We start from the raw sequence: 18879 nt of genomic DNA, 5'->3' as shown, positions 1-18879 counted from the left end.
GCAGTTCAGAAACAAAAAGCTAATTCCTTAATATGTGTGTCACTGCCTCCCCACAGCAGCTGCTCCTGTGTTACTTTCTATGTATTCTCATCCATGTTTTTCTCCTGACTCCAGATTTTGACCCCAGTCTTGGGCTGATGACTGGCATTACCCCCATAAATCCCATGATGCCCGGCCTGAGCCTGGCGCCCCCTCCCCTCTCCCAGGATGCACCAGCTGTCAAGGAGATCATCCACTGCAAGAGCTGCACGCTGTTTCCTCCCAACCCCAGTAAGTCTCACAGTAAGTTATCACTGCTGTTGTAGTGGATATGATTGGTTTCTTAAAAAGTCTTAAACTGACTTAATTTAAAGTCTATAAATATTCGGCTTTAAAAGTTGTGAAATAGTCTCAAATTTTAGTCTTGATCTTGATAGCCAGAAACATTTAATTTTATTCATCCATGTTTCTGTCTTTTTGTCAATAAATTAAAGCTCCAGTTGCAGATTGCAATCGACCCAATAATTTACCCTGATCTACATAATTCAAACGCTGTACTTGCCCAGCACCTGCAAATATGTTGTCACCTTTTCTCCTCTCATAATTTGACATCCAGACGTGCAGGTTTTTACCGGGAGCAAAATTATCTTCTGTGGTGTCTTCCTCTATAAAATAAAAGAACCTGATGATTTAGACCAGGAAAATGCTGAATAAAGCAGCCCCTCCATCTCAGAGTTGCTGTCAGCTACTATGGTGGACACAAAAATGGCCCTAAAGGCAGTGTTTGGTTTGCCTGTTTGTGGCTGCTGTAGAAATATGGCAATGCAAGATGCAGATCTCTGTGGACAAGGACCCGCTCCCTATGTAAATATAATCCGCTCATTCTAAGGTAACGAAAACACGACAATTCTTATTCTCAGGTAAACACTGAAGAAAACATACTTATTTTATTATATTCCATTTCTGCAAGTATATTATTTCAAATTCTACAGACTGGACCTTTAACCTCTTAAAAGTCCTCATTTCTGATGTCACAAATATTTAAACCTACCACTGAACCTAAAAATATCTTTTTACTCTATACTTGCACTTACCTACAGTCACTCACCCACATTCCTACATAAAAACCTGTCTCTGCACAAGACCAAATATAAACTAACCTTTATACTTAATTGCAGTGCTTGAATAAGAAACAGATGATTTGTCCAAAAGTTGGTTGAATTTAGTTCAAATTGAGCTTAAAATAGCATTAAATAAAAATTTCTAATACCCATAACGACCCTGTGTAAGCATAGCAGAAACAGTGTGAGCTGACCCGTCTTCAGGGAGCCTGTGTATGTTTTACTTATTGACGCAGTAGTGTGCATTATCCGTGACTTACCTCTGTCCTCACACTCGGGCACCTATGCACCAGTTAGATATTATGTGACACCAAAGAATCAGGCAGTATTCTTCCTTAACGTCACCTTTAATACCGCTTAGCACCTCTAGCCAGTAGAGCGTGGTTGATTTGCATTCACGTTTCATCAGGAGGGGAGGAAGACAGGGAGGGGTTAGAGGGATTAAAGGAGGTGTTAAGGTGTGTGTGTGTGTGTGTGTGTGTGTGTGTGTGTGTGTGTGTGTGTGTGTGTGTATGCATGCCGGTGTGTGCTTGTGTGATGTCTGTGAATGTATAATTGGAGGAGTGACCTCTGTGAGCACATAACACAGCGCTGCTGTCTTCAATATGCCAGGCCAGAGAGGTGATGGACTCTGTCCTCATCTTAGCTCAACTCACCCTTATCGCAGCATCTCGTCTTAATCTCTCTTCACCTGCTCGCTCCACTGTACCATAGAAACATATGTAGCTCTCCCTCTCTCGCTCTATCACATGCTGCATCTCGTCCTGTACTACCACGTGTTTAAGGGGTCAAATCCACCTAATTACTTGATCACCATTGAGTCTTCCAGCTACTACTTCCAGTTCAAAAGGTCTCTGTCTCTGTCTGACTGTTACATATGCATATGTACCAACACTCTTTTGCACACAAATCCCTGGACAAACACACATATATAGACTTTTTTTTTTACTATGGAAGGTTTGTGCATTAGGAGCTGAAAAATGAATCCTTGATCCGTTACAAAATGCGGTGTGAAAATAAGGACAAAGGGGCAAAAAGTCTCTGCTCTCATAATTAAATTGTTAAATTGTCATTATTACTTATAGCTACAGTACCGTCCCCTGTGGGCCATTATAGGTGATTCATGGTAATTGGCTTAATCTTTCCACTGAGTACTGAAGGAATAAGAGGAGAATTTTTCGTTCTCTGCCAGGAGAAAATGTTGGCAGCACGTGTTGACCGTACAAAATAGCAGGTCACCAAAAGTTAAAGAGCGAATATTATATAAACTGAGCAGCAGAGTAGTGCAGGAGAGACTGAACACTTTTCCTGTTCTCAGTGGTAGTTCTTAGATGGCTCCCACAAGGGCCATTGCCTCTGTGACAACAAGTCCAGTCCCCCTATATCCTTTTAGAAAATGCCCCTGCAATTTATGCCAATATGCAGCATAAATGCATTATTTCATATTTCAGTAGCAAAGCATCAGAATAGGATTAGATGATAAGACAATATATGCTGTGAGATGATTTCTCTGTACTATTTTATGCTGAGGTTCTATTGCCTGTTATATCTGGTTTTATGGGGCCATTGTGGGTAATGTTGCAAAGACGTTTGCAGCACTGCTTGATGACAACATGAAGCTTATAGGATTTTGCATTAATGCAGTGTCGTCCTTTGATTTGTCAAGTGTCTAATTTACATTCTTATATGGTTTCTATCTATATAGAAACTTAATATCTCACAATATGGTATTAATGTGTGACAGATAAGCACTTTCATGTTTAAATTCAGTATGAAAGATCTTGTTTGTAATATCTCTTCTTATTGTAGAACTAATTCACACAATCAGGCCTCCCACCTCTCAAGAAGAGGTTAGTTTTAAATCACATCAGTGCAATTGCCAGAATAAAGGTTGGCAATGTATGTTTCTGCAATCCACAGATATGTTACATTTGCATATTTCATATATCAAATATGTTAAGACTTTAAATTTTCTACATTTCAATTTTCAATTTTTCAATTTTTTTGTTGTGACAATGCTGTGGTTAGGTATAGGCACAAAAAGCACTCAGTTAGATTAAGGAAATCATAATGTTTTGATTTAAAGTACCTTGTTCGGTCACTACAAACATGTCTGGAAATGTTCCAACCTGGTGTTCAGAAAAATCTGCTTTTGTGACTAGAAACACAATTTGACATGTCAATACTTGTGTCATTTTGTCATTAAAAAACTAGCTGTTTGTGTTGTTATAAACATGTCTGGAATTGTCCCTACCTGTTGTTAAAAAATACCCACTTTTGTTGATTCAGAAATGGCTAGACATGTGTTTAACTTGTTAAAAGATACCTGCTTTGTCTGTTAAAAAATGCCCTCTTTTCTCATTTAAAAACACCCACTTTTAGCTGTACAAACATGACTGGGCATGTTCCAAACTTTCGTTAAAAATACTCTTTTGTCATTTGAAAATACCAGTTTTTGTCACTACAAACACATCTGAAAATGCCCCTACCTGTTAAAAATACCCAGTGTGTACCCATTTACTATTATTACTCCAGACACGGATGGAAATGTCCTGACCGGATGTTAAGAAATATCCCCTTTCTCAATTACAAAGTACCGACTTTTGGCTCTACATATGCCTGTTTTTGTGCTACAAACATGGCTGGAAATGGCCTGACCTTTTGTCGATTTTGTTGGCCTGCTGCTGTCTGCTGCTTGACAACCATTTCACAGAGATGTCACGCCATCCATTGTTGTCTCGTCCTCCTGATGAGATTCTGATTTACGTCATACATTTGAAACACACAAATGTAACATGTCTGTAGTTTGCGGAAACATACAATTCCAACATTTTATTCTGTGAACCGGGCTGATCAGATGTATCAGTCATGATTAATGAACTCTTTTTCTCATTTGGTTGAAATTACACTCTGCCCAAAGTCACACAGAATATATTTTAAAAGGACATTCATCTGTGCTTTAAAATCCTGTGTATTACATTATTTAATGATTTCAGTAATTTATATGCCATCTGTTTGATATTAACTTGTGCAAATAAACAAAACTAAATGCTTTCTCAGTGAGTATTAGGTTACTACATCAAGATAAATTAATATCTCGCAGTAAACAGCAAAATAAAACATATCCTTCACTCTTCGTCTTGTAAATAATTAAATGTGATCCCAGTGTTGACTCCCTTCAGGAGGAACTTTCTCTCTTCCGTCAGAGAAAACTGTCTGTCTGGAGGCTTTTCAAGGCAGCCTCACACGTCAGATGGAGAACACATCAATTTCAACCCAGACTATCAGTGAGAGCTCCTCTCTACAACCAGCGTGGGAGTCTGCCTTTGATACCAAGTGTGTTTGAGTTCAGTGTTCACCCTGAGTATAAAGCATCACTCTCACGCTTTAATGCAGACAGAAAAATTTATCACACGCGGTAAATTAATTAATATTTCCCCTGCACCTTTAGGCCTTTACCCGAACTTTGTGATCAGAGATGAGCACATGGAAGAAACACAGTGTACCTTAGACAGAGTTCATTCTAATCCTGAGGGTGAATAAGGAGTCTGATTGTAAAATGCTCAACACACAAAAACACAAAAACCTGCTGTAAACACTCACTGTATGACCCAAGGTTACATTCTTTCCCTGTGTGAGCACTTTCACATTTTCTTCCCCTTTTGTCTTCATCTTAGCACAGAATCGAAGTCCTTAAGAGCCCCGTTACTGAAAGACTTTCTTCCCTTCAAGCCTTCTCCTCACCCTCTAAGTCGTTTTATTGTGTGTTTTACAAAAGACAATAAACAGCCAAGAAGCTAAAGAGAGATTAAAAAGACGAAGAGGAATCCTTAACAGGGATTCATATGCAGCTCAGCGGGTACAGATGGCACGTACACTGCTGAGGTTAAGGACTCCATCCCCTATGGGTCTCTCTCACACAAAATTTAAGCACTCATGCTACTTGTAAAGCACTTTGGATAAAAGCATCCACCCAATGGCGTGTTAAGATATAACATGGGGCACCCATTAAGCTGCTTGAACAAAATCTCTTGCTTTAACCCCTCCCTCCGTCTTCTCCACAGCATCGTCTTCACACGTCTTTGAGACTCCGCAGTTTCATTCTCGCTCACCTTTTCTCTCAAACCATCTGTGTCCTTCTATTCATTTCCTTCCCTTTATGTCATCTTTGAGGCAAGAAGAGCGAGAGTGGGTCGAAAAGTTAGTCTTCAGAGGAAGCCAATTTACTCCCAACATGAAAGAGAAGCACTTTTTCCCCCCTTTCTTTGAAAGACGCTGCTGTTGCCTTCCACAATGGACCAAGAGGGTGTCAAAACTGTCCTTTGAAACCAATAAGAAGACATTCCTCAGTGGGAGACATTCTTTTAAGAAAAAGAAGGGAAAGTGTCATCTAAATAGCAGCATTGCTGAGAAGAATTTTAACACAGCAATTCATTTAAACAGATGGGAAGACGTTCACCCACAGCCGAGCCATTGACAAGGTTTCTCTGCTCACTTGTAGATTTTTGGCTGTAATTGAGGCCTCTTGGGTCCTTCTGAGGGGGCCACAGCATGATAGAGCGCCACCACAAGGGACACCGCAGGGGTCACAATAGATAGCTGACATGTGCCTTTCTTTTATTTATTTATATTTTATAAAGCAGTATCAGAGGATGTTTATATAGGATGTGTGTGTTGGGAACAGAAATGGAAAACATGCACAGAAATGCTGCTTTCAGCTGTGTTTTTTTTCTCAGTGTGTGAAGTTGGAGCATGATTGTGAGTCAGTGCTCTATTTCCCAAGGTATTTGTTATGTGTCCAGCAGACGATAGCAGTGTGTGTGTGTGTGTGTGCGCACGCATGCGTGCGTGTGTGTGTGTGATGGGGATAGAGGGCAGCAGGTTGCATATGGTGGCTATCACAGGAAGCAGGACCCCCAGCTACTCCACTTTGGCCTTTACATGCAGCTTCCTCCTCATTGACCTTTAGCTGAACAGAACTGTGCCTCTCTCTCTACCAGGCTTTAGCCATGTGCGTGTCTTTATCTTTACGTTTCTCCTGTATTTTTTTTTTTTTTAATTTAGATGTGCATGATTACTTTTGTTTTTGAAACTTTCCTCGTTTAATTAGTAATTGCCTACCTTTAAAGGCCTATATATCAAGATTTAGATCCCTTTATGTTTATGGCTTTTAAAGATTGTCTCTAAGTGTTTGTGAAAGTCAGACTTGATGAGTGAAATTCTTGGGATTCCTCTTTGGTTACCCATCCATCCATCCATCCATCCATCCATCCATCCATCCATCCATCCATTATTCCATTCTATTTAATTTCATTCTGTTCAATTCCATTCCATTCTATCCACCATTCCATCATATTTCATTCCATTCCGTTTCATTCTGTTCCATTCCATTCGATTCCACTCAAGTCCATCTATCATTCCATCACATTCCATCTATCATTCCATTCCATCCATTCGTCCATCATCCATTCCATCAATTCATCCATCCATCCATCCATCCATCCATCCATCCATGTTTGTGTGTGTTATAAATTTGCTGTATAAATAATATAAGCTTTTTTAGTGTCAATAAAGACACAATAAACAACAATACATTAATACAAAATCATATGTCATCATATCCATCCTAAAAAAAGAATTCTATTTATCTGTCTTGCTGAATTCAAAATAATTTGTCTAGTAGTTCCTTAATACATTTCGATTTATCATTTGATGCATGTACAGGAACAACAACTCTGCAGCTTTCATTATACTAATCTTTTGCCTTGTCTTTCCCTCTCTCTGTCAGACTCAAATTTAACTATGCTTTGTTGGCATGTTGGTGTCACTGCAATTAGCGCCTTAAAATGCAAGTGTGCCCATTTTTCACACCAGGGTCTGTTTGCATATCTTTATTCAAGTTATAAAAAGAATTTTGTGGCACCACAGAGAGCTGTGCAAAATCCAATGAATTGCCCCAATTGATGTCATTTAGAAAGTCAGAAAGAAGAGTTAGAAAGAAATTAGTCAACCGTGTAGCCCGCTTCTCATCTCTGCTTGAGACTTGCAGCTTGGGTAATGTAGGCAAAGGAAGTAAGAATACGAAATATGGAATCAAAAGAGATATCTCTGGTTTCAACTTTCTCTCTCTCTCGCTGCTTGTGTATGAGAGACAAAGCTATATTTTTATCTGAGGTGAGGGTTTGTATGTGAGGTCAATCAATAGTTCATCACTATTCTACTTGGTAGTTGAAGGCTAGTCTATTGTGCAATGGTTAGATGGTGCCTCATACATTCAAACATCAGATGTATATAATGCTGACTTGTAGATGAGCATTCAACCAGCGTTTGACCTGCTCTCTTTCTGTCTCTGGCTACCACACATGAAGCCTACAGCCGAGTAACCGAGTAAGTTAGTTTTAAGACTCAGTAAAAACTTTTTATACACTTTCTTGTTCATTTTGTATTTTTGTTTTACCGTTGGCTTTGATTTTGACACTAATTAAAAGTAATTTTTCTCTCTCATCCCTGTATTTATTCTATTCACCTGTAGTGTGGGGTGATTTTGGGCAGGAGCTTTGAGGTAAGCCAGTCGTTGATACCCTAAAAAAATCCCCCTCTCTTTCACAGCCTAATGTTGGCAGATTTGCCCCTGCTTCCAAAAACTGTCATTTCTATACAACTGATTTGAAACATTGAAAATGTTTTGTTTAAATGTTTTTCATTTACCATTTAACTTAAATCACAATCTTTCCCTATTCCTAACCTTTACTGAAGTGCTTTTGCTGCCTAAACATAACCACAGACAAGTGTGAAAGCAAACTCTATGGTGACACAGTCCTGCACTATACGCCTTCCTGCGAAGCCAGCGCGGTGCATAATTTTTTTGTTTCATTAACCCAAAGAAACATCGTCTCTTATTATAATCCAGGAAGCAACTATGTTTATACCACAATGTAATTATAGACATATAAAAAAATGTCTGCAAATGTAATCAGTAGGAGGCAGGGTTGCTGGTTCTGCTTGTATCAGTTTTGACTGTTTTTACTTTAAACAGTTTATTTTTAATAATCGGTTGAACTGTTAATCATTTTCGATTAATCATTTACACTATGAAATGTGATCTATCATCACTAATTCTTTGAGTCCACAGCAACATCCACAGATTGCTTGATGCATGTGACCAACGGTTGATAAAACAAGATGTAATATGTAAAAGCACATATAGCAGTAAGAAATCAGCAAATCGTATCACAATCAGTTGGTAATTATGACTTCAACAATTGAAGACTATCAAAATTGAACATTCTGTTTGAATACTTGATTATTCATAAAGAATTGTGCTCCATTAATGCACAATCGTTGATTTGTCTTGACAGTAATGACTGTTCATCTATGTATCATTGCAAAAAGCACATTCTGTCAAAAAGCACTGTCTCCAGAAGCCCCAGTTTTTGTATTCACACAGGGTTTGGACTTTTTCCTCTTCTCTAAACAAAGAAAAACTTAGGATTTGATTAAACTTTTTCTCTGTATTCTTCTTCATTTGTCCCGTATACCCAATCTCATCTCTGGCCCTGTAATGCTGAATTTCATTCGCTGCTTCAGGGAATTACTCTGTGAGTGTCTTTAATGGTCATCAGTTCCTCCGGCTCTTCTTTTTCCAACAGTTTTTCATCGATGTCAGACTTGTCTGTCTGTAATTACCCTCAAGTAAAAGACCAAAGATGCCCTTCAGAACCCCGCTGTCGACGTGCCTACATTTCTAAAAAGTCCCCACTATGGATTTCATCCTCCTTTCAAAGCCAATCATTTGGTAATGCAGTCACATCTCTGGTGTGTCTGGAAAAATGTTGTTTTTTAAAGGCGGGCTTTTATGAAGCAAGGATGTCAGCTAAATGTCACATTGTTACCTTGTTGTCCTTTTATATTGTCCTCCTCGCAAATTGTAATTTAATGCTGAATCGCGCAATGAAGCGCAGCATGTTTTAGCTGACTGCAAAGGGAAACGATCACCTTGGTGTTGTCCTAGAGCCTCTGTGTGTGTGTGTGTGTGTGTGTGTGTGTGTGTGTGTGTGTGTGTGTGTGTGTGTGTGTGTGTGTGTGTGTGTGTGTGTGTGTGTGTGTGTTTTCCAGCTTTGAGTGTGCAAGTGAGAGAGCTGCCGTGAGTATGTGCATGCTCCAGTTTTAATGCCATCATCATCGCCAAGGTCAGGGGACGAAGGCATTTGGGCCATGTGCCAGAGCAAGCTGTGACATGAGGAGGACAAAGCCATAAAGAACCTTTGATGTGTTTTACCATAACTTTGCTACAGGCTCTCCAGCACTAAAGCTACAGGACTTGATAATGGCTCCTCTTGGGCCCATAATTTAAAATTTCATGTCCAGCCCTTTGAGTACTGAATGAAAAATACACTGTATTTTTTTTTCTAATTTAGGAGATGATTGATGGGAAGTCGTATGATTTTAGGCCACGGCTTTGTAGCCATGGGAAAGTGGTTTCAGCAGCTGAAAGTGTACAGGAGTCCTACATTTCAGCTTTGCTTGAGGTATTTTACACATAACCGCTTGGTCCAGTTTGTTCTGTGTGTCAGTCAGCAAATTTCACTGTACTTTTATGCTGGCTGCTGTATGAATAGGATGTTATTTTTATTGTCATATTTCAAGTGCATCACATGAGTACAAATCCTTAAAACATTTACACAACATTTTAACCTGTTGCTTTCACAGCTGTAGTTCAGTTTACTTCACAAGATGAATAACTCACTGACTGTAAGGGTCTGCTTGCAACCCGGTTTTGTTTTGTCCACCATACGCCATGATACCACACCAAGAGCATTTCAGAAGCAGAGCGCTTTGCCCTTCTAGTTTGGAGACTTGCAGATTTTGTTTAATTGGTTATTTTTCCTCAAAATGTGTGCTTCTACCTTAAACAGATTTATGGTTTGGGGATTTTTGGTGTCTCTTTTAATTGTGTTCATTGTTTTTTTCCTACCTTGTTGTGCTGTAGCATGCAGACAAATCTAAGAAGTGACATGGATCAAAGATTTGTGGCAGTGTTTTAGTCATTGAAAATGCATTGAAGCTCATAATCATACCATATCTATATTTCACATACAGCGCCTGTCAGCAGGAGAATTCGATGTGCTCTGTGCAGCGCCCCGTGGCTCCGTTAAAAATAGACGAGACATGTATTTTTATTTGTTCCTTGGAGGCTTTTGAGACACGCTGCTGCACGTTTGCTGGAATTACATTATAACTGTCCAGATTGCCACCTGGTGGAGATCTGAGCTCTACTTACTGCACTTTCTGGTTTTAAGTATCAAGCTCACATTACATCAATATCTGTAGTATTTTGTTTTCTGTTTTACAGAGAAATCCACTCAGTTGCCAGTTTATTGGAAGTTAAAACTAACACAGTCTAGTAGAACAACACTGCAATAAATTCCATCTTCATGAAGGTTATAATTGAAATTGTTTAGTAGAGATGTTGATTCAGCTTTATGGTGACTTTTGACATTTCAATTTGTGCTGCTATTAAATTGTATTGTTTTTTATATACTAAGATGTTTTTTGAATATTCTGTGCAGCACATTTTTATCAATGAGGGCACACTCAATATGCCAATCATAGTGACACCAAACTTGAGTTGAGCTTTCATCTTTTCTAGGTTAGATGACAGTGCACGCTAACATTAAAGCCCAGATGGCTTAGCATCAATCAATTTCCCTGGTTCCCCTGAGCAGACTTAACCAGTCACTCATATCATCCATGGAAAGCCTCATCTTTCTGGGATTACATCAGTCAACATTTATCTTTGTTCAGTCAGTAACGTCCTTCATGCTTCAAACGATCGACACAAAAGGATCAACCTCTCTCTGGACAGAAGGATTTGATTTTCATGCTAGGGATGGCATGACGTGATTATCTCTGTAATGTAACAGTGAGTCAAGCATATTGTTTCATGTTATCACTCTCCATCATGGTATGGCCATAGAGGAATATTTCTCCTGCTGTGCATCTCATCATTACCCTTTAGAAAGTAGCCTTGCATCACTGAAACTCTGGCTGCTTATTAGAATGAGCAGGATTTGGTTGGAGTCACCATGACCTGCTAGAGGAAGACAGCCTTCACCCTACGGGAATAGACGCCACTGTATTTTCTAAGAATATAAACAGGTGTTCATGTCAAGTTTGACATTAGAGACTCTGTGCTCAGAGGCTGCAGGTGATTAAAGAGCCTTCTCGGTTTGTAGTTAGGATTTGGAGTCCACTTGCTTGGTTAAGTTGTTCAGCCAGGGAAATCTTCACATCATAATAAAGCTGGTTATGACCAGTTTGCAAATTTGAGACTCTCCCCCACCAACCTACTCCTACTTCCTGTTTTAACCTAAATATGTGGGAAAAAAAATTCTCATCACAACCACTGGTAGAGATGAACTGTCTGAAAAAGCATCTGATGAAGGCTTAGAAAATAAAATATCTAAGGTAACCAGACATTGCATGCATAAGTTAACAAAATATTCTATTTGTAATCTAACTTTCAATATGCTTTTCTTTCTTTTTATTTCACCTCTCGGCAAAATTACACGCAGTCATGGAATAAGTGACCACTTATATGCTGCTGATACTCTGCCGTATGTGCCTGTACAGGATGATCCTTCCCAAACTATTAGATAAGGGCTTGCTTGTCTGCTGTGAAAAGCTGGATTGCATTTAATGTCCTGCTCCTAAATTCTAATAAAACTGAGAGGAAGCGAAAAAATATTTATGTTACGTTAATTTAGTCTAACTCACTGGATACAGACTGTGGCTATAAACTTGCAACTGACCAGCATTCTTCCCCTATTTCTCTATCTGCTTGTTACTGCCTCCAAATCTCCTCCACAACAGGAAACAACAACAATAAACTGTGAGCTAACAACTTACATGCTGAAAATGACAATTTTGATAAAGATTTTGATCATGTTTTAAGGCATGCTTGCTTTGTTCTTTCAGTGAATTGTTGTAAAGATCTACAACAAATAAAACAACTTGTGAGTGCACCTCATAAAGGCCCAGACTTAATCTTGAAGAATCTCATGCCTAATGTTGATCTGTGTTTTTGACATGGCCACTTAAAGTTGATTTACTTGATCTTTTCATGCTGGCAATGAAATACACCAGCAACGTCTTCACCAATTTACATATCAATTCCACTAGACAAGAGCTTGTGGTATCGCCCTAACAATCTTCTGCAAGAGCCACGTACAGCGAGCAAATTGTAGTTTTTTGTGTCAAGTGGGCTCCTTTAGAGCTAAAGTATAGTCAGGGCACCAGTTATCAAATACAGTTTGTCTTTTTTTATTAGTAATAGTTGAATCGCTCAGTTGAGCATTTTTTTTGTGGTGTTTTCTTTTGTGGAGCTATTAAATAACTGTGCTTGCCTCCCCACATCCTCCCACTCCCAGACACTATTTTGCAAGGGTACCATCACTGCAACCTGGGCTTAGCCCAACCCAGCCAATTATCATTGGTTTAAAGAAATACAACCTGCAGCATTTTTCCCTTAGAGCAGAATAATATGTGCTTCTAGACCTTTCTCTAGCACTGACATGTACAGTGCTGTGGAGACTAGGCTTAATTCAAATCTTTTTGTTTTGATTACCACATTAAAGATATCACCATGATCGTCTTTTTTTTTTACCTACACATCATGGCTAAATGTCTGAATTTTTCGTCCATCTCTGAAGAGGAAACACAAATTCACATTTTTTATTTTACATTTAGACTTCATTATTTTAACAATCTGTTGTCAGAATTTTAGCTTAAACTGAAAAAAGACTGCATTATGCTACGTAGCTAGCTCCCAATCCATATCAGATCAAATTTTAAGGTGCTTCTTATGTTTAACAAATATGTGGCAAAAGTGGCTCCCATCCCATCTGTTTTAAGGCACTTGGAAGTTGCTTGATATCCATATTTTTGTATTGTATGTTTACAATTTCTCTATCTATACACTGATAGATATTTAATATTGTCATCTTTATTGTCCAGACTGTAATTTTAATATTTTTGTTTATTGTGTGCAGTCACATCAACTGTCTCTTCCTGGTTTCTTACTCCTTTTACCCATTTGAGGAGGTGCTTTTTTTCTTCCTTATCTGAATCAAAAGTCTAAGGGCTGCTTTCTGTACAGATGGTAAAGCCCCTTGTGGCAAATTTGTGATTTGCGATATTGGGCTATGTAAATAAAATTGACTCTCTCGGGTAACCTTTAAAGTATGATTTTATTGGTTTCTCACAGCTGATTCGTCTGCCTCAAAGCATGTCATTACAAGGAGGGAAAAGATGTGGAAATAAATTAGCCCTATAAATGTCAAGAAGAAACACTTGCAACATCCAGCTTTCATTTTTATAATGTAGCATAAATATAGAGTCATTTAAAGCACCTAGCTTGATGGCATGTTAAAGTGTTATATATAATGGACTTGACTGAGGGAGAGAAGAGACATCATCATGGCTACCTCTGCTGTTTCAGCTTCATACTAAAACTTTTATATCTTTTTCATGAGGATTTGTTTCACTCTTGAATCCAACTATTTTAGGGTTTATATTGAACTAGTAAGGGCAATATTTTTCTGAAGAAAATTCATAAATGCTCACGGCATAAAATCCTGCTGTTGGTACAGTTAAATTTTCAGTTTGAGTGTAAGCACTGTTGGATTAAGTTGTGAATGAACAGTGGACGTTTTGGGATTTATTGAAGGTGAAGAAAGATTTATTTGTGCTTACCTGAAACCTGAAATTGATTGAAGTTTTTAAATGACCAGTGTTGGGAACGTTTCTCTCAAAATGCAATGAAATACATTTTGCTAGTTACTTTCATTAGAAAGCAGTAAGTTACTTAACAATTTTACTGCCTGTGTAGATAATGCATTATTGATTTCACTACCCTGCATTACTTTCATCAGAATACCCTTAGAGTAAGACTAAACATAATAACATAGAGGAGGGTCGTGTTGCTTAATTGCAATAATAAAAGTACAGAAGCTTGAGTTTATTGCACTTCAGTAATGTACAAATCCAGTGTTAGGAGAAAATGTACAGCCTAATGAAAGCTCTCCTCTGGTGTGAAGGTCCGGTGCATTCATGCATTAAAATATATAAAAATCACCTCATACATTAACAATAGCATGATGATATAAAACAGTTAAATAGCCTAAACCTTTTTAAATAAACTGATGGCCTTGGACAAAAGGACGAGCAAACAGACAGAGGATCAAAGTGTGATAAATTATGACATAGGGATCAATATTTGTTGGCCTATTATATGAAACACAATGGATCAATGTTGAGGTTAGCACAACGAGTAGGTCTGCATGGAAGTCAGTCACAGTCTGAGAAAGAGCTGTGTGACAGGGACAGTGTGTTGATGTTGCTGTTGTAGAATGTGAACAAAAACACATCCAGCATTGTAACGCATGTTTAACGGCATCATCCAGATATGTAGATCACTTGGACTGGGAAAAAATAAGTCACAGCCCATCTCCTTCTCCCCATGTATTTCACACAGCCGTTAAAAGCAAAAGCAGAATGTTGTTGACGATGTAGGTGTGTGGTGTGGTCAAACATGCAAACGCACATTCGATGGCTAAACGCAGATGTGGCGTGACAAGACACATAAATAAAACACATAACTCTGGGGAAATTTTTTTCTGGTGGTGCACTGGCAGACGATATGCCAGATGAATGAAGAATGAAATTAGTATTAATCATATTAATCAGTCCCTCTTGGATCATCAGGGCTGTTTCAAGGCAGCTTTTCTGAAGAAAATGCAAGTTGCTATAGTTTTTGGGGGGTTTTTTTGCAATGAAATTGTTATTAAACCCACTAATTACTGTTGGGTAAGGTTAGCTGTGTGATGCTAGCAGTTAGCCCTGTCTCTGTGTGTGTTATGCTGTCTCAGATACAGAGCTCTGGTACTGCAGCAGTAGTCTCATGATAAAGTGACTGACTAAACAATACACTGCACACAGCTCTACAGTGAAGTGAGACTGTACACATTTTAAATAGTTATTTTTAAATAGTCCATTTTGTAGTGAAGTTGTGTTGACTGGACTCAATTGATTGGCTGAATTTGCATTTATTGTCACAATTGCAGCATCACCATACCCGGAGTGACTGGTAAATAAAATGTTATTACTGGAAATCCTACTAGTAATGTGTTATCTTACTTTGTTATTGTCAACATAATATATTAGAAACTCTGGACAATCCTATTGTTGATCTATTTAACAGCATGTTTTACTTTAAATCATGCATAAGGGGTTGTTACCTCTATTTCTTTCTGTGCTGAGTGCATTGAAAATGCCAAACTGGTTAAGATTGTGGTTGTTTGAATTAATGGAAAGCAAAATTGAGAGCATATCACAACCTACAGCAGATTTTGAAAGGCAGATTGTCGACCTCAGAAAATAATTGACTTTTTGGAAAGCAATGCAAATCAAGCCCAGCCAACTAAGCTGGACTGAAACTGGAAAGTAGACTGAATCCAGATGGCTTTGCTCAAAATAACCTTGAAATATTCTGATGTATTCTGAAATCTTTCATTATTAAAACCGAGTGCCAATCAACCAGTTGTAATATGTATGTTTTCAGTGGATTTCCTGGAGCTACATTTTTGCTGCATAGAAGGTTGTGCCTTCAATTGAAATAATTTTGTCTCTTTTCTCTACTTCTCCATGTTTGACAGACCTTCCGCCTCCGGCAACGAGGGAACGCCCTCCAGGGTGTAAGACGGTATTTGTCGGCGGTCTGCCTGAGAATGCCACAGAGCAGCTCATCGTGGAGGTCTTCGGACAGTGTGGGGATATCGCTGCCATCAGAAAGAGCAAAAAAAACTTCTGCCACATCCGATTTGCTGAGGAGTTCACTGTGGACAAGGCCCTCCTCCTCTCTGGTAAGATATATTCACTCTTAAACCACTGTGAACTCTTTTTTTCACCAGTTTCTAATTGCTCATCTTTGTCTTTTTATTAGAGCAGGGACAATTTATGTCCAGCAAACCTTCTTTCACACATATGGTTTGTTGTTTTCATGTCAAATCCTCACTGATGTGCAATGGAAACCCCAACAAGCCTTAACCTTGTTTCTAGATATGTGTTGGTTTACATTGGGCTTAAAGGTCAGAGGATAACAGCTTTCTTTCTCACTTGCCTGGACAATATTGAATCTGTAGAGACCGCTTGTATTGTCAGTCCACCGCTATCAGTGCCGCGGCACTCCTTCACCTCAGGTGGAGGAAGAATGATGAGCTGTTAACCTTTACTCTGATGGAAATGAAAGGGCTGATATCCATCATTCAGCGCTACAATTCTCCTGCCTCACACATTCACCCAGTACACCCTGACAGATGGATAAATAGATGGAGGGGATGGATGGACAGATAGATGGAAAGTTTGCTGCACTCCATACAAACAGTTTGGAAGTGAACAACACAGGACATGAAGCTTGAGCGTTGTGCAGGTCTGGAAGCCAGATTAAGACAAAATTAATGGACTCCTGCTACTATATCAGTGACAATCCTTTGTGAATATACTATACAATCATTTATTATTTGTGCATCTCTAACTTAGTTGTAATTGGCTAACTGGTGTAATTGAATTTGAATATATAGCCTATATTATTAGTCAATTGCAGATAATGTGTGTTTTTTGTCTTTTGTGGAATAATTTTTCAGTCAAAGGTGGAACAACACAGATATGATGGTTTGTATTGGGACTTGCCATGTGCCCCCCAATAACTGCGGCATCAACACAAAATTTGAATGCTGCCGCTGACATAATTAACCATTCTGCTTCTTTAGTTTCCTTCGTTGAAGTATGTAAGTGGTGTAAATGTTAAAGAAGCACTGTGGCATCCATCAGATACATCTAGGAAGGTAAAAGAGAAGTGGAGTTCTGGATTTATTCTTGGCGTAAGATGTTAATGCCCGATGAATCTGTCATGTCACACCCTTGCAACACTTGAAATTGTGTTTTCTTCCGTTAACTTTGTGAGACAAAGCGATGATGCTCTACGCACATATTTATAGATTTTATGTTACATGCAGGTAGCCTCAAATTGACCTTGTCTTATTATAGAACAGGAAGTACTTTTGCGTAATCACAATGATTACATTCTTTGATATCTGTGACTGAAGCGAATGTGATGAGCAAAAGGTTCCCAGCGGAGATAGCTTTGTTAGATGTTACTTTCTTAATGGTGTTTTTACTGTAAACAGTCTCCACAGGCATCAGAGACTTGAAAGAGGTGTTTGTGTGACAGTATATGTAGACTCGGCGCTCACCAGGCCTTTCTGTAACAAAACTTTGTTCCCCCTGTCTATCTATGTTCAGTAACTTGGGCTTTAATCATAACCTTCCATTTAAAGGGAAAACATCTACTAACAAAATGTATTCCAAATTTTCATGAAATTAATAAGCCAAACAATATCCTCAGTTTTCAATACCTAACCTCTCAATGTAATATTGATACACATTCTCTTTTCTTCTTCTTCATTTTTGAAAACTAATGTGGTTCCCTTGAGGTTAAATTTAAAAGACCTAGTCCTGTTTTGAGTTGGATACAGACTGCTCCGAGACAGATAGTGTCATCTATGATCAATTAAACTCACAGAAATATATGCCTCCATCAGGAGAGGAAAGGAAAGGTTGAAAGGTTTTGTGTTTTTGTTTGCGCATATGTCCCTTTGTGATCTTTCTTCATCCCTTCTCTGGATTCGGGGGCTTTTGCGCGGTAGATAACTGAGCGACAGACTATTTGATTATAACTTCCTTTCAATCACTTTTTGGTCAGATCGATCAATCAGATCTGATTGATGGATAAAAGGGGCAGCTCCTGCAGAGGCGAGTGAAAGGAGACTTTCCTTTTGCTAATGTTTATTTCTAAAGGTAACCACGTGCTTTTGTTGCACAAGGAAATAAAGGTAAATATGGCAATATACTCATTTTCTACATTTATTTTGAAAGACTGTTTGCATCTAACAAGCATGTTGATGTTGCAGTTAAATGAAACTAATAAAAATAAGTCATTCTCAGCCAAGTTTGCCAGAATTTTATGCATAATTTCTACAGCATATACAATAGGCTTTCTTTCAAAGTGAACGAACCATCATATTGAATAATAACCGTTTCTTTGCTACATATGGAGGCCATGACATCATTAGGGCGTATATCCCATATGTGAATGCTGCTTGTGTTAGTCATGTTTTGTTAGCCTGTAAAACCTTGATGTCAATGTATATAACATAGCCAAGGCTATTGTTAGGCAGAGTCATAACTACCAAATCATCTTGCAATTTCTCTATTATTCAGGTATTGATTGAGCTCAGTACCTCCTGACTCATGATGTCATTTGCTTTTAGTATAAATATCAGTCACTCTTATAGGCTCGCACCACCAGACAAATTAATTTGCGCTCATTTAAAATCCTCATTTACAAGCAGTTAAAGCAGAACCCCACCAATGGGGTTCTGCTTTAACTGCTTCTTGAGAGGAAGAAGTCTCTCTGTTCATCATGTGACACCAATTTAAGGTTTTTTACTTCTTTTTTTTTTATCTGCTTCCAGCAGCTTCTCCTGCACAGACGCCTAAATCTCTGGATGTGAATGGCTGGCCATATATTCTCTCTTCACAAAGCTCATTTAAAAGACCAGCTGCTGCAATAATACCCTCTGCATTATTTAATGTGTGTGTGAGTCTGTGTGTGATTTCATCTACCTCTTCCCTACAGTAAGACTGGAGCTATAAGTCCATA

General features: G+C 38.6%; 1 protein-coding gene across 4 annotated transcripts in view; it reads left to right on the top strand.

Annotated features, from left to right (window-relative positions):
- The window catches only part of LOC121948060 (ecto-NOX disulfide-thiol exchanger 2-like), a 219905-nt gene that overhangs the window by 147987 nt on the left and 53039 nt on the right, over window positions 1–18879 (top strand). For 2 of the 4 annotated variants that reach the window (XM_042493314.2, XM_088080894.1), the window contains exons 4-5: window positions 115–270; window positions 15815–16021. In XM_042493314.2, coding sequence (XP_042349248.2) covers window positions 115–270; window positions 15815–16021 — 363 coding nt within the window. Of the gene's footprint in view, window positions 1–114; window positions 283–15814; window positions 16022–18879 lie in introns of all 4 variants that reach the window. The other 2 variants (XM_088080895.1, XM_088080893.1) reach the window with 1 other exon arrangement.

The sequence above is a fragment of the Plectropomus leopardus genome, chromosome 8, assembly GCF_026936395.1.
Source record: "Plectropomus leopardus strain MGB_pleo_1.0 chromosome 8, ASM2693639v1, whole genome shotgun sequence".
Lineage (NCBI taxonomy): Eukaryota > Metazoa > Chordata > Actinopteri > Perciformes > Serranidae > Plectropomus > Plectropomus leopardus.
The sequence above is the reverse complement of the archived record's forward strand: the minus strand, read 5'-3'. Positions and strand labels throughout refer to the sequence as shown.